Source organism: Artemia sp. Qi Xiang Cuo, chromosome 16 (genome assembly GCF_049724085.1).
Source record: "Artemia sp. Qi Xiang Cuo chromosome 16, ASM4972408v1, whole genome shotgun sequence".
Classification (NCBI taxonomy): Eukaryota; Metazoa; Arthropoda; class Branchiopoda; order Anostraca; family Artemiidae; genus Artemia; species Artemia sp. Qi Xiang Cuo.
In genome coordinates, this window is record NC_142809.1 from 46,169,801 (window position 1) to 46,197,574 (window position 27,774).

Sequence of the window (27,774 nt, forward strand, 5' to 3'; positions counted from 1 at the left end):
TGAGTTTGAATTATTTTAATTTCTGTTTGTTTTGAGTTTCATTTATTTAGTGATACTAATTTGTGGTAGTTGTATGCTTGATAGATTATTTGGTTCTATTTTTGTTCATTTTTGGTTTAATGGAGTTCTTTACGTTTTTTTTGTTTTTGTGTTTTAACTCATTTTGTGCGAAATTTTTTTTTAATTAATTTCTGTTCGTTTTATAATGGCATAGTCTTTTTCAGAGAGAAAGACTGAGGCTCTTCTGAAGTTAAACAACCATCTCTTTCCTAAGAACCTTTAATGTCCCCTGGCATAACTTAAAACTCTTGTACCTAATCTCTGGGATTTGTTTCAACCCCAAAAGCCTTGTTTTATGATATTTAGACTATTTTGAATAGAATGGCTGTCTCAAAATTTCTATTAGACGCATTTCTGGACAATATGACGTGTGTGTAGGGAGAGAGGGAAGCTGCCCTTTGATCACTTTGACTATTAAAAAAGGCACTAGAGCGTCTGATTACCAATCCAATGAGCCCCCTTTGAAGTTTATATGGCCACACTTTCCATAAAAATCCTAGATGTCCACAGGGCATAACTTACAACCCTTGCCCTGAGGACTGGGGGAATTTCTTATCCTCAAAGACATAATTTCCAGACCTTTCAGATAGGCTTAGAAAAATTGCTATATTAAAATTTTAATTGGAAGTGTTTGGGGAAATAATAGGCGTGGAGGGAGACATTTGCCCTCTGATCACTTTCGACTAACAAAAAAGGCACTAGTTTTCTCAATTTCCAATTGAATGAGTCCTTTTCGAAGCTTTTATGAAAAAACTTTCTAAAAGAAAACGTTATATGCCCGAAGGGCATTAATTACGACCCTTGTCCTGAAGGCTATGGGGGGAGGGTTGAGATCCTCAGATACGCAATTTACAGACCTTTTAAATACATGGAGAGAAATGGTCATATCAAAATGTTGATCGGAAACGTTTGGGGACATGATTGGCGGGGGGGGGGGCGATTATCCCACCGATTAATTTCCACAGTTGAAAATGGCAATATCCCTCTCAATTTCCAATCAAAGGAGCCCTTTTTAAGTTTTTACGACAACACTTTCTATATGACATTATATGTCCCCAGGGCATAACTTACAAACTTAGCCCTGAAGGCTGTGTGGGGGTTGTCATACTCAAAAACATAATATCCGGACCCTTCAACTACCTTCAACAAAATTGCTATATCAAAATGTTGCTCGGAAGTGTTTGGGGAAATGATGGGTATGGGGGGGGGGTGTTTACCCTCCAATCCCTTTTGACTATTAATAAGGGAAATAGCCCTCTCAATTTCCAATTGAATTAGTCCTTTTTGAAGCTTCTACGACAACGCTGGAAAAAACCTAATTTACACAACTTTTAACCACATTGAAGAAAATGTCTATCTCAAAATTTTGATTGGATGTGTTTGGGGAAATGGTGGGCGTGAGAGGGCCGTTAGTTGCCCTCCAATCACTTTTGACTATTAAATAGGTTACTAGCGCTTTCAATTTCCAGTCAAATGAGCCCTTTTTGAAGTTTCTAGAACAATGCTTTCTATAAAACCTTATATGCCCCCAGGGCATAACTTACAATCCTTGCGCTGAGGGCTGTGGGGGGAGTGTCATTCTCAAAGACATAATTCCCAGACTTTTCAACTACGTTGAACAAAATGGCTATCTCAAAATTCTTATTAGATGTTTTTGGAAAAATGGTGGCCGTGGTAGGGTTGTTAGTTTTCCTTCAATCACTTTTGAGTAATAAAAAAGGGCACTAGCCCCTCGAAGTTTTCGAAATTTCTATGACAACACTCTCTATAAAAAAGTTATATGACCCCAGGACATAGCTTACAACCCGTGCCTTGAGGGGTGTTGGGGGGGTTATCATCCTCAAAGATATAATATCCAGAACTTTCAACTACGTTGAAAGATATGGCTATCTCAAAATTTTGATTGGATGTGTTTGGGGAAATGGTGGGCGTGAGAGGGAGGTAAGTTGCCCTTAAATTAGTTTTGGCAAACCTATTAAAAAGGGCACTAGCCCATTCAATTTCTAATTGAATGGGACTTTTTGGAGTTTCTGCGACAACATTTTCTGTAAAAAAAACCTTATATGCTACATACCTTACAACCATTGCCTTGAAGGCTGTGGGGGAGAAGGGTTGTCATCCTCAAAAACTTAATTTCCAGAATTTTTATCTACGTTGAACAAAATGGCTATCTCAAAATTTTGATCGGGTGTGTTTAGGGAAATGGTGGACGTGAGAGGGGGTTATTTGCCCTCCAATCACTTTCAACTATTAAAAAGGGCACTAGCCCTTTCAATTTCTAATCGAAGGAGCGCTTTTTAAAGTTTCTACGACAACACTTTCTATAAAAACCTTAAATGTCCCCAGGACATAACTTATAACCCTTATCCTTGAGGGGTTTGGTGGCTTTTTCTTCCTCAAAATCACAATTTCCAGAACTTTCAACTATTTTGAAGAAAATGCCTATCTCACAGTTATAATTGGATGTGTTTGGGGAAATGGTGGACGTAACAGGGGGGTTAGTTGCTCTCCAATCCCTTCCGAATATTAAAAATGCCACTAGCCCTTTCAACTTCTAATAAAATGAGCTTTTTTTTGAAGTTTCTATTACAACACTTTTTATAAAAACCTTATATGCCCTCAGGGCATAACATAAAAACCATGCCCTGATGGCTCTGAGGGGGTTATCATCCTTAAAGCCCTAATTTCCAGAACTCTTAACTATGTTGAACAAAATAAATATCTCAAAATTTTAATTGCATGTGTTTGGGGAAATGGTAGGCTTGAAAGGGGGGTTAGTTTTCTTCCAATTACTTTAAACTATTAAAAAAGGCACTAGCCCTTTCAATTTCCAATTTAGTGAGCTCTTTTTTAAGTTTTACGACAACACTTTCTATAAAATCCTTAAACGGGCATAACTTACAAACCTTGCACTGAGGGCTATAGGGGGAGTTTCAACCTCAAAGACATAATTTCCGGACCTTTCAACTACGTTGAACAAAATTACTATCTCAAAATTTTGATTGGATGTGTTTTGGAAAATGGTGGGTGTGAGAGGGGGGTTAGTTCCTCTCCAATCACTTTCGACTATTATAAAGTCCACTAGCCCTTTGAATTTCCAATCGAATGAGCTGTTTTTGAGGTTTTTACGAAAATACTTTCTATAAAAACCTTATATGCCCCCAGGTCACAACTTACAACCCTTGCCCTGAGGGGTTTGGGTCGGTTGTCATCTTCAAAGAACTAAGTTCCAGAACTTTCAAATACGTTGGACAAATGGGCTATCTCAAAATTTTGATGGTATATGTTTGGGGAAATGGTGGGCGAGAGAGGGGGCTTAGTTGTCCTACAATCACTTCCGATAATTTAAAAGGGCACTAGCCCTTTGAATTTCCGATAAAATGAGCCCTTATTCAAGTTTCTATGACAGAGCTTTCAATAAAAATTTTATTTGTCCAAGGGCATAATTTATTACTTTTGCCCTGAAGACTGTGGGTGGAGTGTCTTGCTCAAAGATATAATTTCTAGAACTTTCAACTACGTTGAACAAAATGACTATCTCAAAACTTTGATTGGATGTATTTGGAGAAATAATGGGCGTGGAAGGGGTGTTAGTTGCTTTCCAATCACTTTCGAATATTAAAAACAGCACTAGCCCTTTGAATTTCTAATCGAATTTTGAAGTTTTTACGACAAAACTTTCTATAAAAATCTTATATGTCCCCAGGGCATAACTTACAACCTTTACCCTGAGGGCTGTGGGGGGAGTATCCTCCTCAAAAACATAATTTCTATCTTGAAATCAACTACGATGAATAAAATAGCTATCTCAAAATTTTGATTAGATGTGTTTGGGGAAATGGTGGGCGTGGAAGGGGTGTTAGTTGCCTTCCAATCGCTTTCGACTATTAAAAAGGGCACTAGCCACTTTAATTTCCAATCGAATGAGCCGTTTTCGAAGTTTCTACGACAACTCCTTCGATACAAAGTGCCCTAGTATGGAAAAAAATAATAATAATAAATAATACATTGAGCCAACATCGTTCTTTACTTAGGCAGCGCTATTGCGCTGCCTATGATTGTTAAAAAATTGTTAAAATTAAAAATCTTGTGCAAAGGTTCATTATTAGTGCCACACTGAACAATGAAAAAAACAAAAAATTAAACGATAATTCAGTAGATCTGATGATACTCTTTGTAAAAGTTCACACCCAGACTATCAAGAATCTGTTGATTCCCAGCTTAAAGAAAAAGATATAGGAAAGAATGAAAAAGTTTGTGACACATTGGATGAAAATCTTAACAAAATGAACGAATTTTAGAGGTTTTTTGAGTTCAGGGGGAAATAATAGGTTTGAAAATTAATGTCAAGAAGACTAAGTCGCTAAGACTAGGAATAAGTGAAGGTAAAGAGGGGATTCTGGGTAGTGAGAAGATCAATCAAGTGGATAGGTTCACTTACATATGCAGTATCGTTAGTAAAGACGGTAGGTTAAGTAATGATTTAAAAGGAAGAATAGTGAAGGCCTGGGGGGGGGGGGTCACTATTGGAAAGTTGGGAAGAATAAGAAGATGAGTCTGCGAACCATAATAAGAATATCAGAAGCTACAGTAATGAAAGTGGTCAAGTATAGTTTTGAAGCGTGAACGCTCCAAAAAACGGAAGAGGAGTTGCTAGATGGTTTCAAGAGAAATTTTTTACGGATTGTTGTAGGTACCCGACTGACTCTCCGAATTTCAAGTAGTAAATTGTACGAAAAATGTGGTTCAATCCTGCTTTCTATGGCTATAATGAGAGAAAGGATGAGATGGCTAGAACACGTTCTGTGGATGAAGAATGACAGATTTCAAAAGATTGTCCTTGTCGGCTAACCGTCTAGGGGCAAACAAAGAGTATCAATGGGGCGAGAAAATGTCGTAAGGAATCATTAAGGGAACTGGAAACTTCTTGGGAGGATGTAATGAGGGAGGCTTGAAATAGATTGGGATGGAGCAGGAGCGTTCATAACTGTATTGGCCTCAGGCAGCTTGGTGGTGCAGTGAGTTGTTAGTAGTATTAGGAGCAATTTTAGTCATATATTTTTTTTTCTGTTTAGGCGATATTGTCTGGATCGAATTTTTATTTTATTATCAAGGATGAAACCAAATTTGGTTATTACCCAAAAGGCCACTATAATAATGTATTTCTTACTCGTCTACAAAAAGGGGAATGACGGAGTACTATATAAGAAGAAAAAAAAGAACTTCAGCACTAAAAACTTATTTTCACCATAATTAATCAAATCAATTCGATAACAGGAGGACTGCTCTTCGCACACTATGCCTAAGAAAACTTTGAGCAAGGGTAACAACGGATGAACATTGAATAGTGAACATTGATAATGTATCAAGTCAGAGAAGAGATTTTTATCATGGGATCTAGAGCAAAATATTTATTCAATGTTTATCCTCTACATAAAAAAAAAACTAAGCAATAAAAGTGACATTTTCAGAATGTTCAGAAAATGTGAACCATATTGATATATGAAAGTAGTTGAAACGCTATAGGAATAAATACAACAAAAGAAGCATAAATAATCCGTCTAAAAGGTGTTCATTTAGGTAAGTCAAATTACTAATAATTTGAAATGTTTGATCTTGAAAAATTTTAAAAATATGCATTTTAATGAAAACCTTTCATTTAAAAGTTATTCGATGATATATACAATTCTTTTCAATTCATATTTAGAAGCAAGGTTTTAGGGTCTTAATCTTGCATTATTTTGCTCATTCAATCACTGTTTTTCTTTACGCCGTTCACTATCAATTAATGCCAGTGTTTATCTTTTGCCTCATCACACAGCAACAATACAGTTCCTAGGTTTCAATGATAATATATTTTTCACTGATTGTCAAAAAAATTCTATGATTCTAGCTTGGCACACACTAAGCATTAAAACTATGTAGCTATATATGAAGATATTTTTAATTAGAAATTTTTGGGCTTTTTTAATTGTTTAAAATCTATATGGTTATGTTAGTTTCCTATTAACCAATGTAAAAAATAATTTTTCATTTTTACTCTCTTTGGTACTTTATGAACAGATTGAAACCCTACCAAAAACTGGCATCAATATTGTTTAAACCAAGATTGCCTTTCTCGTCTTTTAGAATCTTTGACCGCTACCTAATTTGACGGAGCAGTCCTATTTGCATAGTATGCTGAAACGTTCACTTATAATGCCAGCCGAGACAAATTGAAACTCTGACCGTGTATTACCTGGAGACCCGTATTTATGCCCACCTATTGGAATTAAATATGCAACAGTTCAGAAGGTACCAATATAAAACCGATGGTAACAAGTTTTAGTACAAACAAATAAACTGATGAAAATGTCTTTTTAAAATTAATTACGAAAAAAACTTAAAAGTCAATTTCTTTTCAAAACCCTCTACAAGTCCTTGTTAAAATGATAAAAATTTTATGTATCGTTTTCTTAGACAAGTTGAAATTGAATTAGCAGGAAAAGCTTAATCTAGAGAACTCAGTAAAAGAAAAACAAAACAAAAAAAAAACACGGATTATGTTGCTAAATCAGGGGAACAGACAGAGACCAAAATCAGTGCCTTTATGCGTCTGTTGTCACCAGACAAGCTAAAAATATTTAACATGGAAGAGATAGCCGGGAGGTGTGCTATACCGTTCCTCCTTAAGCTAGCGTGTGCGTGGCTGTGTTTACTTACTCGGGCAGTTATTGCAGTAATAGACTGTTGGACTTCACTTAAACGACCATTATAGTCTGTTGTAGGCAGGACAAGTGTTCTTTGTAGTTCTTGGTGCATTCTCTGGATATCAGGCAATTGTGTTAACTCCAATCGTTCCAGGGTGTTAGATACATTTTGGACCTGTAAAAAAACATGTATAATCCAAAATGCATCTCAAATACACTTCTATTTCCTTTTTTTTAATTTTATTGAACATTAGTGTACTAGTCATGGGCGTAGGGAGGGTGCAACTGCCCCTCCTCCTAGAACTTCAAGCTTACACTAGATATTAAAAAAGGAATTTTCGCATGTTGGAATTTTTCTGCTGGATATTTACTGGTAGATGGTTGAAAAAGCTGGAAATAAACAGAAATTCCCCAATAATGTTTCTGATGTCGATATTTACGTTCCGATATTCGATATTGATTTTTGATCCGACAGATAGATAGCAGACTGGCCCACATTCGGCCGGTTTTTACTTTCTTAATTCTACAGGAATTTATTCAAACGATAAGCAGTTGCTGAGTATGCCAAAGCAAAGGTAACTCATTTAATACTATCCTTGAAAAAGATAATTAGAAATATTCCACCACTGTTGCACCTGGATGCTTCACTGTCCAAGTGGTCAAAAGTACTGAGTCTAGGCCACTCCGGCACTGGTTCAGCCGTCTCTGGCTTACGTTCGGCCATCTGACCAAAGAAACAGAAAAGTGGCAAGGGAAACATTAAAACTTGTTTTTCGGCTATAAAATTATGAAAAAATATATTCAGTATAAAACTACAAAATCAATATCAGTAAGGTTAAAAAAAATTTAGAGCATTAATTTCAAATTATAAATTGATTGGTCAACATTAAAAGTAAGCCGATCCGCTAATCTTGATGTTTCATCTGTCAGTGGTTGCAGTTTTATTTCAACTTCTGTCTAAGACACTATCCGTCTCGTCAGCTAGCGCGAAGTCTCTTACTCCAGTCTCCTTCAGAAAATGGACCTTAAGTTCTTCGGTTGCTACTTTTTTATATTTATAATATAGTTAACATGATTTCCTTTCTTGCTTTTCAGCTCAATCAGAATGTAATTTAATCCAGCATTATCTTTCTCAATTTCAAATTGGAAGTTGCTGGTAGGGGACTTGTCTTCAACGTCCATACCGGAGTTTGCAGAGCTGTTGTATACAGGCTCATCTACGCCAAAATCGTTACTCTCAGCTGCAACTCTTGTTACGAGAAACATACATTTTTTTTTAGCCTTTTCACTACTCTTACTCACTTCCTTTCCAGGACTAGGGCTTTCTTGACATATACAGCTTTTTACCCCACCAGTAGGCCTAGGTGGGATAAAAAGCTTCTTTCACAAAGCGTTCTTTCACAAAGGTGTTAGTGAGCACTTAGTGGGGTAGACCTCACTTGCTCTGAATCCACTGATTATATTTTCATGAGTAAACGCCCTAGGATATGCTTTCCCCAGCAGCTCAGCAATGTTATACACTGATATAGTCTTAAGTTTATAGGCAGTCATAAAAATTGCGGTTTCAAAATTGTAATAGGCCTTAATGGATCCATCGACTTTCCTTTCTAGAGAATGTAGTTTGTGAGTAGTATAAGAAGGAACAGTTAAAAGTTCAACCCCATTATTTTTACCTAGATCAAGCAATGCAAAGGCATACCAGCTGATCTGGTTATATATTTTCACTGTTCAGGTGACTATTTGAAGGGTTTGATTAGTTTGATAAAATGCTCCAAGTAAAAAAAAACTGAGAGGCAGTGATCCAGCCAGAAGTATTTTCTGAGCCGATCATGATGGTTTCTAGCAGAGCTCTCTTGATTTAAGTTTACAGACACTGTTTTCCTGGGGAAATAAGCAGAGGAGGGACTGTACTCCTAATGCATTAATACCAGCACAAATCGTGGTCACCTGGCCAATTTCTGCTGACGTGACCTTCCCTACTTACTTCTGACCATGTTGTGCAATGATCTTACCTGACTTATGGATGTTTTACAGACCCAATATGTCAACATTCCAAAATATCCTGTGTTCTAATTTTAGAAAGAGTCAAATTTTAGCGTAAAGAGCGATGCGTTGAGGAGGGGACAGCCCCTTTCATATACGGAATAATTTTTGTTTGTTTCACCTTTTAATGTCGCTCCTTGCTTGCAGTTAAAAAAAATTATGTTTTCATTTAATTTCTGAACGTTTTTCAATTAACGCAGGTTTTGATTTTGGCTCAACGTAACCTACATGAATAATAAAACAAAATTTGCATATTAATTTTTAATTTTTTGTCTAAATGGATTTATCCAAGTTTTGATCGGACGATTTTGAGAAAATAGGAGTGGAGAAGGGGTCTAGTTGCCCTCCAAATTTTTTTGGCTACTTAAAAAGGGCCCTAGAGCTTTCAATATTATTTAAGAACGTTTTTATTAGTAATAAATATACTTAACTTAAGAATTAACTTACGTAAAAAAATTCAATATTCGTATATTTTTATTACGTATATTAGGGGGTTCTCCCCTAGTCAATACCTCGCTTTTTGCGCTAAAGTTTGAATATTGTTCCAATTCTTTAAGAATGATCCCTTAATCACAAAGGCTGTTTAATTAGAATAAATAGATCCTACGAAAGTACTATAAAATTTTAGCATAAGGAGCGAGGTATTGACTAGGGGGCAAACCCCTTCATATACGTAATAATTTCTGTTTATTTTAAGTTTTGATTTTGCTCCTTACTTTCAGTTAAAAAAGCTTTGTTTTTATTTAATTTCTGATCTTTTTTTAATAATTCTGGGAAATTCGACGCCCCCCCCCCCTTCAGAGCAATATCCCTTCCCCACGAAAACTTCCATAATGGAAGGATCGTTCCACGTAACACCCGAACCCTCCCCCCCCCAAACTACCATAAAAAATCCCCCCTGAAAACTGTATACTTTCCAATAACCAATTCTATATGCAAACATTGGGCAAAGTTCATAACCTGCACCCCTTCCCCCGGGGAATGTGGGGAATTAAGTCATCCTCAAAGACATAGTTATTATATTTTCTGACCTTTCTGAACAAAAATCTCAAAATTTTGATCGGGTGACTTAGGGAAAAATGAGCATGGGAGGGGGCCTAGATGCCCTCCATTTATTGTCACTTCAAAAGGGCACTAAAACTTTTAATTTTCGTTCGAATGAGCCCTCTCGTGATATTCTAAGACCACTGGGTTGATACGATCCCCCCTGGGAAAAAAACAAAACACAAATAAACACGCATCCGTGATCTTGCTTCTGGCAAAAAAAAAAACAGCATTTGACATTTTTGCAGATAGGAGCTTGAAACCTCTATATTAGGGTTCTCTGAAACGCTGAATCTGATTGTGTGATTTTCATTAAGGTTATATGAGTCTTAGTGGGTTTTCCTCTCTAAATGCGAAAAAAGGCAAATTTTCTTAGGCACTTAGCTTTTGATGAGTAAGACTAAACTTGATGAAACTTATATATTTGAAATCAGCATTGAATCGTTGCCACGAACTGTTTGAAAAGTGTTATTGTGCTACCTATGATAAAATGTTTTAAGGAACCAGTCCATTGTCTATTATATTTGCACTAAATGGTAAAGAAAAGCACATAAAACGGGTGTTAGGAGGCAGCACCCACTCTAACATCTAATGTGTATGACCATGGAGTTTTTTTCACGTTTCTTTTGTCTTTTTAAATTAATCATAGATTGCCCCCAGATGTTGAGCAAAAGTTTAGAAAATTTACACTTTTAGCTCTGAAGCAAAACAATTATATTTTAATGACCTTTCATATTTCAAGGTAAAATTGTATACTATAGACCCTCCACCCCAGAAATCCCTCCCGTTATTTTTTTTTTATTTAATGGGGAGTTTTTAGTTGCTTTACTTCTTTTGGGACGATTTTTATTTAATTATAATTAATGTTGCTAAGAAGCCTGATAAACTTACTAAGAAACCCTCCCTCTCAAAAGATTGAATGTCTTCTTTATTTTTCTTTTGACTCTATTCTTAATTAATTATTATGTCTAAGCATTCCAATCGCACACAGCTCACCTAAGTAGACTTTCAGTATTCTAAGACTTTTAATATTTAGAATTTTTTAAACTAAACCATTCATATTTTTTCTTTTGATCCTATTCGAAAAAATCCATGATAATTAGTTTCATACAAGAAATTGCACTTTCAATCTACGAGGAAAAAATACTATGTTCTGTGACATTTCAAGGCGAAATTGTAGAATATATTTCCTCCCTCAAACTCCCCTTATTCCTTACAAGTCAACCGGTTTGCGTGTACTGGCTTGCGTGTGTGTGTACAACCGGTTTGCGGGGACTGAGTTTCATGAAGGTTAAAGTGCACAGGGATTAATTTTAATGGTGGTTGAGTCAAACAGGGGTCGAGTAGCACAAGTGTTGGGTTAATTGTGCAAGAGTTAGATGGGTTGAATTGAGGGTTGAATGAGGTTTGAAATAGACGAGGTTAAGTTGAATGGGGTTGAGTTGCATGGGGGTTTAGTTGCACGGGGTTGAGTTAAATGGAGGTTGATCTGATTGATTGTTGAATTTAAGGAGATTGAGTCGAACGAGGTACATTTGACTTGGGGTTGGATTAAACAGGAGTTGCGTTAAAAAGGAATTGAGCTGCACGAGAGTTCAGCTACATGGGTTCTTCTAAAGGGGGGTTCAGTAGCATGGGAGCCAGGTTAACCTTTTGGGATCTAAGGACGGTAGGCTGGGTCTATATCACCTTACTCTTATCCGATACCAGCACCTTTGGAAAGGTTTTACTCGAAAATTACGAAATTCGGAATAAACGGCTTTTGTTGATGTAAAAAAGCAGTTGCGTAAATTAAACTTTTAAGAATGAGTACGGTGCCTAAAATATACCATGGGAAGAAATTTCCAAGCTACCATCTCTACCCTTTGCTTATTTCAAAGGCTTAGAAAATTTTATATGTAAAATCTTCTAGTATTTGTAAGTAAGTAAGTATGGCGGCATTAGACCCTTAATTTCCAAACCAATGGTGCTGATCTCCATTTCATGGCCCTTGAGCCAAGAAATGAGGGTTAGGGGCCAGCCATCCTGTGCTTTTGCATATCCTTCCTGCTTACCTTCCCTAAATTTCTTCAAGTACCTATTTAGAGTTGAGTCGACTCTGGCTGCGCTTACAGAGTCACGCCACTGACCCTCTTCCCATACCAAATAATCGGCCACGCCAGGAATCGAAACCGTGCTTCTCGGACAAAGGATTCCCAGCGCGCCAACTACTTAGCTAGGACACACCTCAAACCTGCATTGGACTTGATGGCGTTAGTCTGCGATAAAGTTTAATGTTCTTTGCCTATCTAAACTTTGACAAAAAATCTTGGTAATTCTTATTATTTTAGAATGATTTTAAGCCAAACCAAGAGTTCTTTTTTCCAAAATTTAATATAAAAATACAAAATACAAAAATTTAATATTCGTATACAAAGTTGTAGTAAAATGTTCGGGTTGGGACTCTTCAGAAGGAGACAGATTTGTAAAATAAAACTAGCACCATTAGATTCAATTTTCATGCTCCTTTTCAAGATAATACTCGTTGTCCAAAGGACCAGTATATAGCCCTAATAACATAGTTCTTAATTGTTGCTTCCATGGTTTGATATGTTGTATAAAAAGCTGTGAAGACTAAAAGATATCATTACCAGACTCATCTTACCAGATTACCACATTACCTTTACCAGATACATCTTAGACCCGAGTGCCAGTAAGTAAGTAAGAATAGCGGCACTAGACCCTTAAAGTCCATTGACTACTGGATAAGAAATACCATTTCAATTCAGTTAAAATATAGATAACAGTCGAGGGAAACCTCATAACCTAGATCATATAAATATGATCAATATAGATTTCCTTCAGTATTATAAGGTAAGGGTTTGATTATTTTAGTTTTTTTCGGCAAGACTAGACTTGGGGATATTAAGAAGGAAACATGGTAAAAAAAATAATTCTTACTTCATGATATACAGAAAAATTGGAGGCAACAAATTGCAAATGCCCTTTCACTATATCCCCCCCCCCTTAATGTGCAAATATATACCCTAAATTATGTATTTCCCATGTATTTTGCCATGCGTTTCAACCCGTGTTTCTCCCTATAAATTGAATCACTCTTGTTTCAACCCGTGTACCCATAAACTGAATCAACGCTGACAAAATCAAGAAACGGAAAACACGCGGGAAACATGTAATTTGACTATATATTTGTACATTAGGGTGTTGGGGGTACATTATAGTGGAAGCGCATTCAAAATGTATTAACTACAGTTTTTCTGCAAATCATAAAGTAAGAATCGTTTCCTTCTAAATAGCCCGAATTCTAGGCTACTGTGTTTTCTTTTTGTTTAAAATTTATATCATTGGCCTATGTATAGGATTACCAGGGGTGAATTTCAATTATCACATACACAACTTTAACAATAAAAGAACATAAAAACAGCAATAAAAAAAATGCCTCCATTTTAGTTTTAACTTTTCTTGTTTTAGTATGTGTCTTTCTAGAGAGCCACTACTCTATGCATTTACTGCGTAACGTATTGCTTTTATTAAATAAAAAAAAACAAATTTTTTTAACTGATAGTAAGGAGCGACATTAAAAATTAAAACGAACAGAAATTATTCTGTAAATGAAAGGGGTTGTCTGCTCCTCAACGCATCACTCTTTACGCTAAAGTTTGACTCTTTGTCGCCACTCTACTTTTTAAAACAATAAAAACTTTAGCATAAAGAGCGAGGCGTTGAGAAGTACACAGCCCACTTCCTATACAGAATAATTTCTGTTAGTTTTAAGTTCTAATGTCGCTCCTTACTTTCAGTTAAAAAACCTTTTTTTTTTCTGAACGTTTTTCAACTAATGCAGGTTTGAATTTGGTTCACCGTACTTGAAAAAAGAAAAAAAAATTGTATATTAAGTTGGTAGATTTATTCCGTATATGGAGGGTTGCTCCCTCCTAATTAACTTGCTCTTTACGCTGAAGCTGTTAGCACTTTAAAAAAAACTTCCTATTCTAATTAAACGGCCCCCGTGTTTTAGTAGACGCTCTTAAAAAATAATTGGAATAAACAGTCAAACTTTAGCGTAAATAGCAAGGTATTGAGGGTGGAGCAACCCTTCATATATGGAATAATTTCTATTCGTTTTTCAAATAATGCCGGAGAATCTAGCACACCCTCAATGAAATATATCCCTCCCCCTCACGTAAAACTCCTCTGTGGAAATTTAATCCAACGTAAAGTCGACCCCCCTTCAAACTCCCTCCAGGCAGTTCCTTCCCCGCTGAGAATTCCCCTCCCTGTAAAATTGCTTGGAGACGAATCACCCTGAAAAAATCTTCTTGACATTCTTTCATTTGAATAAGACTTTAATCTCTATACGGTTTTTCGATCACTCCAAAAATGCTCCCTTCCGTGGAAATACTTCCCGGAAATCAAAACACTCGGAAAAAAGCCCCTGGATAATTCCAGCGGAATATGTCCACATAAAAAATTTGGCAAACAGAAAGTGAGAAAATTAAAAAGAATTTTGTATAGTCATTCTGTCAAACCCCCCAGTGTAACATTTCCCCTGGAATATTCATCCTTCAGATATTTCCCTTCCCAATGAAGATATAACCCTATAAAAATACCCCCAAGCACGCCCCCTCCCCAAAAAAAAAATGTCTGTATACTTCCCAATAACAAATATTATGCGTAAATAATGGGTGAATTTCATAACTTACAGGCATCTCCCGACGGACTGTGGAGGGTCATTTTACACCTTTGATTTTTCTACTATACTGAACAAAATGGCTATCCCAGATTTTGGTTGGATACTTTTGGGGGGAATATTGGCGTGGGGGGAGCATTTACCCTCCAATCTTTTTTTGTCACTTGAAAAGTACACTAAAACTTTTACTTTCTGTTCAAATGCACCCTCTCCCGATCTTCTAGGACAATTATTTCGACACAATCACCCCTGGGGAAAAAACAACAAATAAACACGCATCCGTGATCTGTCTTTTGGTAAAAATAGCAAAATTTCATATTTTTGCAGATAACAGCTTGAAACTCTTAAAAAATGGTTCTCTGGTACGTTGAATCTAATGGTGTGATTTTCGTTAAGATTTTTTTCATTTTAGTTTTTTTTCCCCTATTACAAAAATCAGGCAAATTTTGGAGGCTCGTAACTTTTGACGGGTAGCATTAAACTTAATAATTCTTATATATTTGGAAACAGCATAATAATCTGATTCGTTTGGCGTATCAATTAATATTAAAATTCCGTTTTTTAGAGTTTCAATTACTATTGAGCCGATTCGCTCCTTACGCTCGTTACCACGAACTGTTTGGTATATTTTTAGGACAAATAAATCTAAAAGCTCACCATTGACGAGCTACATATTGAGTTGGCCCTTATTTTCCTTTCCCTGAATATACACATTTCTATAGTTAAATCTAAGTCTATGTGAATCTTGACGAAAATAAAATTTATTTCGTTATTTGGAAAAATAAAAATGAAATTACCTTCAGTGTGAATCCAAGAAGATCCTCGCCATTTAGATATACACTAGCATATTTTCCCGTCACAAACGATATGTTACGATTTTGAGCTGTCATAAATATCAACTGACCATTGTCACTTATTATTCTCGGCCTGCGAAAAAAAAATAAATCAGAACACAGGCACAGAACATACGGCCCACTTAAGTGGTTTGATCAAGTAGACACTGAGACATTTATTAAAATAATGGTAGTTGTTGGTCATCGGAAACACACCCAAGAATGGTGTTATGGATTTTTAAATAAATAAAACAAGTTTTTTCAACTGAAAGTAAGGAACAACATTAAAACTTAAAACGGACAGAAATTATTACGTATATGAGGGGGTTTGCCCCCTAGTCAATACCTCGCTCTTTACGCTAAAGTTCAAATTTTGTTCCAATTCTTTAAGGATGACCCTTGAATCACAAAGGCCTTATAATTATCTAATTATTTAATATGAAAATAGATTATTTAATTTTTCCACAAAATAAGAAATAATCTACGAATAATTGTATTTTCTTGTAATTGTATTTGTAAATTCTGTTCGTTTTGGGTTTCATTTATTTATCGATGCTGATTTGTGGTACTTTTACGCTTGGTATATTATTTGATTTTTGCTCATATTTGGTTTAATGGGGTTCCTTACTTTTTTTGGAAAACTTATTTTGTGGAAAAAGTTTTTTTAATTAATATCTTTTCGTTTTATATTGAAATAGTCTTTTCAGGGAGAAAGAAAATAATTCCTTAAGATCTTTTTGTTTTTTTAAGACTTTATAGTTTGACCTGCTATTTGTATGCTGGAGAAAAATTTTCATCAATTTTTAACAACATACCGCCTTTTAAATATCTGGACAGAAATAGTAGTGTTTAATTTAGTTTCATAGCTCCTCTAGTTGACCTGAAATAGAAAACTTGATACCATTCGCAAAAGAAATCTGTGATAGCTTGGATACAGTTACGCTAATTTGATTTGGTTAAATTTTAAGAGCAGAAGTAGCCCCGAAAACTGGAACATAATACCCTCAGTCGTTCTTGAGGCTGTCATCCTCAAAGACCTAATTTCCAGAACTTTCAACTACATTGAACAAAATTGCTATCTCAAAATTTTGATTGGATGTGTTTGGGGAAATGGTGGGCGTGAGAGGTGCCCTCCAATCACTTCCGACATATAAAAAGGGCACTAGCCCTTTCAATTCCCAATCGAATGAGCCCTTTTTGAAGTTTCTATGACAACGTTTTCTATAAAAACCTCATATGCCCCAGGGCGTAACTTACAACCCTTGACACGAGCGCTGTGAGGGGATTGTCATCCTCACAGACATAATTTCCGGACCTTTCAACTACGCTGAACAAAATGACTATCTCAAAACGTTGATTAAATTTGTTTGGGGAAATAGTGGGCGTGAGAGGGGGTTTACTTGCCATCCAATCACTTTCGACAATTAAAAAGGGCACTAGCCGTTTCAATTTCCAATCGAATGATTCCTTTTTGATGTTTCTAGAACAACGCTTTCTACAATAAAAAAAAACTTATATGCCCTAAGGGCATAACTTACAACCCTTGCCCTGAGGGCTGTGGGGGGAGTGTAATCCTCAAAAACATAATTTTCAGACTTTTCACTGCTTCGAACAAAAGAGCTATCTCAAAATTTTGAATGGATGTGTTTGGGGAAAGTGTGGATGTGAGAGGAGCGTTAGTTATCCTCTAATCACTTTCGACTATTAAAAAGGGAACAAGCCCTTCTAATTTCCAATCGAACGAACTCTTTTTGAAGTTTTTACAACATCACTATCTATAAAAACCTTATATGCCCTCACGGCATAACTTACAACCCTCGCCCCGGGGGTTCTGAGGGGGGTGGCCATCCTCAAAGACCTAATTTCTAAGACCTTTAAATACATTGAACAAAATGGCTATATAAAAATTTTGATTGGATGTGTTTGAGGAATGGTGGGCGTGAGAGGGGGGTTAGTTGCCCTTAAATCACTTTCGACTATTAAAAAGGAAACTAGCCCTTTGAATTTTCAATCGAATGAGCCCTTTTTCGAGTTTCTGCGACAGAGCTTTCAATAAAAATCTTATATGCCCCAAAAGCATAACTTACAACCCTTATCCTGAGGGCCGTGGGGTTAGTGTCATCCTAAAGATATAATTTCCGGAAATTCAGCTACTTTGAACAAAATGGCCATCTAAAAATTTTGATTGGATGTGTTATGATAAAGTTTGGGTGTGGAAATGGCGCTAGTTGCCATACAATCACTTTTGACTATTATTAAAGGCTTTAGTTATTTCAACTTCGAGCCGAATAAACTCATTTTGAATTTTCCACGATATAACTTTCTATAAAAAACCTTGTATGCTCCCAGGGCATAACTTACAACCCTTGCCCTGAGGGCTGTGGGGGGGGGGAGGGTGGTCATCCTCAAAGACCTAATTTCTAGAACTTTCAGCTACGTTAAACAAAATGGTTATCTCAAAATTTTGATTGGATGTGTTTGCGGAAATTGTGGGCAAGAAAGGGACGTCGGTTGCTCTCCAGTTACTTTCAACTATTACAAAAGGCACTAGCCCTTTTAATTTCCAATCGAATGAGCCCTTTTGAAGTTTTTATGACAAAACTTTCAATAAAAACCTTATATGCCCCACAGCATAACTTACAACCCTTTCCCTGAGGGCTGGGGGGGCGGAGGGTTGTCATTCTCAAAGGCCTAATTTCCAGAACTTTCAACTACATTGAAGAGAATCGCTATCCCAAAATTTTGATTGGAGATGTTTGGGGAATGGCGGGCGTGAGAGAAGGGTTAGTTGCCCTCCAATCACTTCCGACTATTAAAAAGGGCACAAGTCTTTTCAATTTCCAATCGAATGAGCCCTTTTTGAAGTTTCTGTGACACCGCTTTCTATAAAAACCTCATATGCCCCAGGGCGTAACTTACAACCCATAACTTGAGCGCTTCGAGGGGGTTGTCATCCTCACAGACATAATTTCCAGACTTTTCAACTACGTTGAACTAATTGGCTATCTCAAAATTTTGATTAAATGTGTTTGGGGAAATGGTGGGCGTGAGAGGGGGGTTACTTGCCATCCAATCACTTTCGACTAATAAAAAGGGCACTAGCCGTATTAGTTCCCAATAGAATGGTTCTTTTTTGAAGTTTCTACGAGAACGCTTTCTATAAAAGAAAAACCTTTTATGCTCTAAGGGTATAACTTACAACCTTTGCCCTGAGGGCTGTGGGGGGAGTGTCATCCTCAAAAACGTAATTTCCAGACCTTTAAATTGCGTCGAACAAAATGGCTATCTCAAAATTTTGACTGGATGTGTTTGGAGAAATGGTGGATGTGAGAGGAATGTTGGCTATCCTCCAATCACTTTTGACTATTAAAAAGGGCACAAGCCCTTCTAATTTCCAATCGAATGAGCCCTTTTTGAAGTTTCTACAACATCACTATCTATAAAAACCGTATATGTCCTCATGGCATAACTTACAACCCTTTCACCGAGGGCTCTGAGGGGGGTTGTCATTCTCAAAGACCTAATTTCTAAAACTTTTAAATACGTTGAACAAAATGGCTATATAAAAACTTTGATTGGATGTGTTTGGGGAATGGTGGGCGTTAGAGGGGGGTTAATTGTCCTTAAATCACTTTCGACTATTAAAAAGGAGACTAGCCCTTTGAATTTTCAATAAAATGAGCCCTTTTTCAAGTTTCTACGGTAGAGCTTACAACAAAAACCTTATATGCCCCCAAAGCATAACTTAAAACCCATACCCTGAGGGCTGTGGGGGAGTGTCATCCTCAAAGATATAATTTCCGGAAATTCAACTACTTTGAATAACATGGCTATCTCAAAATTTGGATTGGATGTATTTGGATAAAAGATGGGTATGGAATGGGTGCTAGTTGCCTTCCAATCCCTTTCGACTATCAAAAAGGGCACTAGCCATTTCAATTTCCAATCGTATGAGCCTTTTTTGAACTTTCTACGACAACGCGTTCCATAAAAACCTTATATGCCCCCAGGGCATAACTTACAACCCTTGCCCTGAAGGCTGTGGGGGAGTGTCCTCCTCAAAAACATAATGTCCAACTTGATATTAACTACGCAGAATAAAATGGCTATCTCAAAATTTTGATTGGAAATGTTTGGGGAGGTGGTGGGTGTGGAAGGGGTAATAGTTGCCTTCCAATCACTTTCTACTGCTAAAAAGGGCACAAGCCACTCCAATTTATAATTGAATGAGCCCTTTTCGAAGTTTCTACGACATCTCCTTCGATATGAAGTGCCCTGGTCTAAGACCAAGAACCAAAAAAAATAATAATGCATTGTGCCAACATCGTTCTTTAGTTAGGCAGCGCTATTGCGGTAAGTAAGTAAGTAAGTATGACAGCACTAGACACTTAAGGTCCAAACCGGCGGTGCTGATCTCCGTTTCGTGGCCCTTCAGTCAGGAAGTGCAATGGGGGTTGGGGGCCAGCCATCCTGTGCTTTTGCACACCCTTCCTGCTTACCTTCCCCAGATTTCTCCAGGTACCCATTTAGAGCTGGTTCGACTCTGGCTAAGCTTACAGGATCACACCACTGACCCGCATCCCAAACCAAGAAACTGGCCACGCCAGGGATCGAACCCGTGCCCCTTGGACAAAGAACTCAACCCAGCGCACGTCCACTAAGCCAGGACGGCTATTGCGGTGCCTGAGGTAGATAGCCTTTTTAAAGTAGTAGAAAAAAATTAGCGTAAAGAGCGAGGTATTGACTTGGGGGGCAATCCCCCCCATATACGAAATAACTTCTGCTCGTTTTAAGTTTTAGTTTTGCTCCTTAATTTCAGTTGAAAAAACTTGTTTTTTTATTTAATTTCTGATAGTTTTTTGAACAATGCTTGGAAATCCGGTGCCCCGTTCATAGAAATTTCCCTTCCCCCATGAAAACATCCTCCATGGATAGATCAGTAGAGAAGGAAGTACCATTTCTATGGCCCCTCCGTACCAAACAGGTTCTACAGGGCATTACACCTTTGCCAAGAGATTTACGCAATTTAAGGACAAGTTTTTCTGACGTAGGTTTCTAGTTCATGATATACAAGTTTTTTTTTTAGGTTAAATCCGTGGTCATTCATCTGTAAGTTGATTAGTAGGTTTTTTTTTTAAACTTGGCTAATAGGTTTTTAAACCTATTGCTACGAACGCTACATGCATTCCATTTTTGGAACTAGGAGCGAGATTGTGTGATGCTATCAGACTGATTTCCTTTCATGGGTTCGTTAATAGAAGGACTAATGTTTTTGAAAAGGGTAATTACTTCTTTAGTTTACGAGATTTGCGAATTTTTTGCGAAAAGATATTTGCGTAAAGGTATTGCGATGGTTAAGAATGCCTCACGGGTAATTAAAGAATGGGATACTTGCATCAACAATACAAAGAATATGCACAGATACTTAATAGATTTGACGATTACAAGAGACATTGCTAGAAGGTATTCAATAGCTTAATTGAAAAGTAACGATAGCATGACATTGTGACTTGACCTAGCTTTACCTCACCGATGTGGTCTGTATAATACATAAGTAACGTTTGAAAAGTATTGTCAATTTAAAAAGAAATGGCTGAAAAGTGTTTTGTGGGGGCTGGGGTGCATGGAGGGTTGAGTTGCACGAGGGTTCAGTTAAAGGGGATAAAGTTGCACGGGGGTTTCGGTTATACAGGGGTTCAGTTACAAGGGGGATTCAGTTGCACGGGGGTTGAGTTAAATGGGAATTGAGTTCCACGAGAGTAGTGCTTTGTCGTGGTTTAGCCGTGAGGTCCCTTACCACAACCCCAAAGGGCTCCGATCCCCCCCACCCCAACCCCGAAGGAACCCCCCAGTCCTCAAAGGTTCTCTATGCTCCCAAAGGGGCCGTGGTTTACCTTGTAACTTTTACATTCTATTGATTTTCAAAGTTCCGTTTGAAGGACTCTGTTGTTTTAAGCCAGTGTGAATTTTTCTTTACATGGTGTTCGTTCAAAAAAGCGAGAATTTATGTTAAATAAATAATTCTTATATTTTTTCCGTTCAATTAAAGGCGAGGATTTCTGTTAAATAAATAATTGTTATACCTTTTAAAATGACCTCACGGGGTTTGAGGGGGCTCTGTTGTTTTAAGCCGTTTGATTTTTTCTTCACATGGTGTTCGTTCAAAAAGCGAGGATATTCCGTGTGATTTTTTTGGGAAGTTTAATGAATTTATTAGTTACCGAGAGTTCAATGACTCCTCCTCTCAATGAATTCCAGGGGTTTTATGACTCCTCCTCACAATGAATTCAGATGGTTTTAGGACTCATCCCCCTAGTCATAACTCCATTCAACCTTGAGCGAAGATATAAAAGTTTGATGAAGTATTTTTCTGCTTAACAACTACATTAATAACTTCCAAGATGATAGGACTTATTTTTTAATTTAATTGGGAATGAAAAGTCAAAGTCTAACATAAAGAACAAGGTATTTCGGAGGGGTAGCTAACTTCATATACGGGATAATTTCCATTCGTCTTAGTTTTTAACGATGCTCCTTATTTCTAGTTGAAAATACTTATTTTTTAATTTAATTGGGAATGAAAAGCCAAAGTTTAACATAAAGAACAAGATATTTCGGAGGAGGTAGCTAACTTCATATACGAGGATAATATCCATTCGTCTTAGTTTTTAACGATGCTCCTTATTTCTAGTTGAAAATGCTTATTTTTTAATTCAATTGGGAATGAAAAGTCAAAGTCTAACATAAAGAACAAGATATTTCGGAGGGGGTAGCTCACTTCATCTATGGGATAATTTCCATTCGTCTTAGTTTTTAACGATGCTCCTTATTTCTAGTTGAAAATGCTTATTTTTTTAATTTAATTGGGAATGAAAAGTCAAAGTGCCAGAATTGTTGAAATCCACTAGCTCAGTATTGGGGTCTTAGCTGTTAAATAAATAATTGTTATACCTTTTAAAATGACTTCACGGGGTTTGAGGGGGCTCTGTTGTTTTAAGCCGTTTGATTTTTTCTTTACATGGTGTTCGTTCAAAAAGCGAGGATATTCCGTGTGATTTTTTTGGGAAGTTTAATGAATTTATTAGTTACCGAGAGTTCAATGACTCCCCCCCCTCAATGACTTCCAGGGGTTTTATGACTCCTCCTCACAATGAATTCAGATGGTTTTAGGACTCATCCCCCTAGCCATAACTCCATTCAACCTTGAGCGAAGATATAAAAGTTTGATGAAGTATTTTTCTGCTTAACAACTACATTAATAACTTCCAAGATGATAGGACTTATTTTTTAATTTAATTGGGCATGAAAAGTCAAAGTCTAACATAAAGAACAAGGTATTTCAGAGGGGGTAGCTAACTTCATATACGGGATAATTTCCATTCGTCTTAGTTTTTAACGATGCTCCTTATTTCTAGTTGAAAATGCTTATTTTTTAATTTAATTGGGAATGAAAAGTAAAAGTATAACATAAAGAACAAGATATTTCGGAGGGGGTAGCTAACTTCATATACGGGATAATTTCCATTCGTCTTAGTTTTTAACGATGCTCCTTATTTCTAGTTGAAAATGCTTATTTTTTAATTTAATTAGGAATCAAAAGTTAAAGTCTAACATAAAGAACAAGGTATTTCGGAGGGGGTAGCTAACTTCATCTACGGGATAATTTCCATTCGTCTTAGTTTTTTAACGATGCTCCTTATTTCTAGTTGAAAATGCCTATTTTTTTAATTTAATTGGGAATGAAAAGTCAAAGTGCCAGAATGGTTGAAATCCACTAGCTCAGTATTGGGGTCTTAGTCCACCAGCCTGAATGGTGGATATCCACTGGCTCAGTATTGAGATCTCAGTCCACCAGCCTGAATGGTCGAAATCCACTAGCTCAGAATTGGGGTCTTAGTCCACCAGCCTGAATGGTGGAAATTCACTAGCTCAGAATTGGGGTCTTAGTCCACCAGCCTGAATGGTTGAAATTCACTAGCTCAGAATTGGGGTCTTAGTCAGTATTCAGATTGGAGCGTTGGGGTTCGACTATCTGGGCTTTATTTGTCAAGACCTGAATGCTAAGCGATGGACATGAGCTCAATTGGGACCCAATTGTGAAAACCGAAAACAAAAAACAAAAAATATATTGTTGATATGTGTGTAGAGCATGGCATGGTTACCGCTAGGGGCAACAGTCTAACCGTTGACGGTTTTAGGTATCCGTGAATAAGTTTTAAGGCAAGAGTGGAAATTGGGACAAATTTTTGGAGGTGCCCACCTCACCTGCTCAGAGTCTCAGGCAAGTGATCCTAAATTTGAAAAAGTGGAAATTGGCTCAGATTTTCTAAACTGAGCTGAGACAATGAATAGATACTATTGGGAAAGTTATTGGAGACGCTGGGCATCCTTGAACAAGTGCTAAATTGAGAGAGGAATTTGGGACAATATTTGGGGGCAACCACCCGCCCAGAGTCTCCGGCAGGTGACCCAAAAATTTAAAAAACACACAGAGACGACACACACAAAGAGACGAATCACACACAGAGAGGACAAACACACAGAAACGACACAAAGAGACGACAAATACACAGAGACGATACACACACACAGAGTCAACACACACAGAGAGATGAGACGCACAAACAGAAATTACAAACACACATAGAGACGACACACACAAAGAGAGGTCACACACACACACAGATACGAAACACACATAGAGACAACACACACATAGAGACAACGCACACACACACAGAGACAACATCCACACAGAGACAACAAACACATACACAGACATGACACACTCAAAGTGACGACTTACCCATAGAGACGAAATACACACAGAGAAGACACACACACAGAAATGACAAACACACATAGATAAGACACAAAAACAGAGACGACACGCTCAAAGTGACGACTTATACAAAGAGAAGACACACACACAGATACTACACAAACACAGCGAAGACACACCAACCGAAACGAAACACAAACCTAGCGGCCAATCACACAGACAAGACACATACAGACGACACATGCACAGAGACGATACACATGCACAGAGACGATACACACACACAGAGTCAACACACACACAGAGAGACGAGACACTCACACAGAAATGACAAAACACACATAGAGACGACACACACAAATAGACAACACAGACACACAGAGACGAAACACACATAGAGACAACACACAGAGAGAGACAACACACACACACACAGAGACAACATCCACACAGAGAAGACACACACATACAGAGACGACACACTCAAAGTGACGACTTACACATAGAGACGACACACACACAGAGACGACAAACACACAGAGACGACACAGAGAGAGAGACGACAAACACACAGAGACGACACACACAAAGTGACTACTTACACATAGAGACGACACACACACATATACTAAACACAAAATTAGAATGCACAAAGAGATATAATACTATAACACAGTGACTCAACAAACCCAGAGACAACACACACACAGATACTACAAAAAAACCCAGAATACACACGAAATTAGACTACAAACACACATAAACGACACACACACACAGAGATGACACACAGATAGAGGCAAAACAAATATATAGATGACAGAAACACAGAAAGAAAACACCCGCAGAGATGACACACACACACAGAGTCCACTCACACACAAAGAGGACAAACACACTGAGACGACAGACATAAAGAGTTGATTCACACACAGAGAGGACAAACACACAAAAACGACACATAGAGACGACACATGCACAGAGACGATACACACACACAGAGAGTCAACACACACAGAGACGACAAGCACACAGAAACGACACACACACACATACACAGAGACGACACACACATAGAGACAACACAGACACAGAGACGACACACACACAGAGACGACACACACACACAGAGTCCACTCACACAGAGAGAGGACAAGCACACAGAGACGACAGACACAAAGAGACGAATCACTTGCCTTTCCTTGGCACCTTTCCAAACGAGCGGGGATTCCCCACTGATTCCTACACATTGCAAAAAGTGACCAGCACGAAAACTCCACGTTTTCAACCAGACTGGTTTTTGACACGACACACAAACAGAGTCATAGTGAGAGAGATATCCAAAAAGTTGGGTTAATATAGGTTCACTTAGTGTGGCGTGCCACTCTTTGGGTTGTCGTCTCTAGGTGTGTGTCGTCTCTGTGTCTGTGTTGTCTCTATGTGTGTGTCGTCTCTGTGTATGTGTGTGTGTGTGTCGTTTCTGTGTGCTTGTCGTCTCTGTGTGTGTTGACTATGTGTGTGTGTGTATCGTCTCTGTGCATGTGTCGTCTCTATGTGTCGTTTCTGTGTGTTTGTCCTCTCTGTGTGTGATTCGTCTCTTTGTGTCTTTCGTCTCTGTGTGTTTGTCCTCTGTGTGTGTGAGTGGACTCGTGTCTGTGTGTTTGTCCTCTCTGTGCGTGTGTCGTAGCTTTGTGTGTTTCGTATCTGTGTGTGTGTTGTCTCTGTGTGTTTGTCGTCTCTGTTTGCGTGTCGTCTCTCTCTGTGTGTCGTCTCTGTGTGTTTGTCGTCTCTGTGTGTGTCTCGTCTCTATGTGTAAATCGTCACTTTGAGTGTGTCGTCTCTGTGCGTGTGTCGTCTCTATGTCTTTGTTGTCTCTATGTGTGTGTCGTCTCTGTGTGTGTGTGTCGTCTCTATGTGTAAGTCGTCACTTTGAGTGTGTCGTCTCTGTGTGTGTGTGTCGTCTCTGTGTGGATGTTGTCTCTGTGTGTGTGTGTGTTGTCTCTATGTGTGTGTCGTCTCTATGTGTGTTTTGTATCTGTGTGTGTGTGATGTCTCTTTGTGTGTGTCGTCTCTATGTGTGTTTTGTCATTTCTGTGTGCGTGTCTCGTCTCTCTGTGTGTGTGTTGACTCTGTGTGTGTGTATCGTCTCTGTGCATGTGTATCGTCTCTGTGCATGTGTCGTCTCTATGTGTCGTTTCTGTGTGTTTGTCCTCTCTGTGTGTGATTCGTCTCTTTTTGTCTGTCGTCTCTGTTTGTTTGTCGTCTCTGTGTGTTTGTCGTCACTGTGTATTTGTCGTCTCTGTGTATAAGTCGTCACTTTGAGTGTGTCGTCTCTGTGTGTGTGTCGTCTCTCTCTGTGTGTCGTATCTGTTTGTGTGTATTCTCTGTGTGTGTGTCGTCTCTATTGGTAAGTCGTCACTTTGAGTGTGTCGTCTCTGTGTGTGTGTTTGTTGTCTCTGTGTGGATGTTGTCTGTGTGTGTGTGTGCGTTGTCTCTATGTGTGTGTTGTCTCTATGTGTGTGTCGTATCTGTGTGTGTGTGTGACCTCTCTTTGTGTGTGTCGTCTCTATGTGTGTTTGTCATTTCTGTGTGTGTGTCTCATCTCTCTGTGTGTGTTGACTCTGTGTGTGTGTATTGTCTCTGTGTATGTTTCGTCTCTATGTGTCGTTTCTGTGTGTTTGTCCTCTCTGTGTGTGATTCGTCTCTTTGTGTCTGTCGTCTCTGTGTGTTTTTTAAATTTTTGGGTCACCAGCCGGAGACTCTGGGCGGGTGGGTGCCCCCAAATATTGTCTCAATTTGTATCTGTGTGTCTGTCATCTCTATGTCTGTGTTGTCTCTATGTGTGTGTCGTCTCTGTGTGTGTGTGTCTTTTCTGTGTGTTTGTCCTCTCTGTGCGTGTGTCGTTGCTTTGTGTGTTTCGTATCTGTGTGTGTGTTGTTTCTGTGTGTTTGTCGTCTCTGTGTGCGTGTCGTCTCTCTATGTGTGTTGTCTCTGTGTGTTTGTCGTCTCTGTGTGTGTGTCGTCTCTATGTGTAAGTCGTCACTTTGAGTGTGTCGTCTCTGTGTGTGTGTCGTCTCTGTGTGTGTCTCGTCTCTCTATCTGTGTGGTCTCTGTGTGTTTTTCGTCTCTGTGTGTGTGTCGTCTCTATGTGTTAGTCGTCTCTTTGAGTGTGTCGTCTCTGTGTGTGTGTCGTCTCTGTGTGGATGTTGTCTCTGTGTGTGTGTGTGATGTCTCTATGTGTGTTGCGTCTATATGTGTGTTTCGTATCTGTGTGTGTGTTACGTCTCTGTGTGTGTGTAGTCTCTTTGTGTGTTTTGTCATTTCTTTGTGAGTGTCTCGTCTCTCTGTGTGTGTTGACTCTGTGTGTGTGTATCGTCTCTGTGCATGTGTCCTCTCTATGTGTCGTTTCTGTGTGTTTGTCCTCTCTGTGTGTGTTTAGTATCTTTGTGTGTGTCGTCTGTATTGGTGTTTAGTATGTGTGTTTGTATCTTCTCTATGTTTAAGTCGTCAATATTATTTTGTCTTATATCTGTTTGTGTCGACTCTCTATGTGTGTGGTATATGTGAGTTTGTCTTCTATGTGTGTGTGTCTTCTCTATGTCTAAGTCGTCAATTTGAGTGTGTCGTCTCTGT

General features: G+C 38.1%; 1 protein-coding gene across 1 annotated transcript in view; it reads right to left on the minus strand.

Annotated features, from left to right (window-relative positions):
• Nucleotides 1-27,774, minus strand: part of LOC148942958 (cubilin-like) — a 405,682-nt gene that overhangs the window by 365,909 nt on the left and 11,999 nt on the right. Inside the window, exons 2-3 of the mRNA XM_089102575.1 lie at nucleotides 15,324-15,453; nucleotides 6,763-6,924 (exon numbers count right to left, since the gene is read on the minus strand). Coding sequence (XP_088958701.1) covers nucleotides 6,763-6,924; nucleotides 15,324-15,453 — 292 coding nt within the window. The remainder of the gene's footprint in view (nucleotides 1-6,762; nucleotides 6,925-15,323; nucleotides 15,454-27,774) is intronic.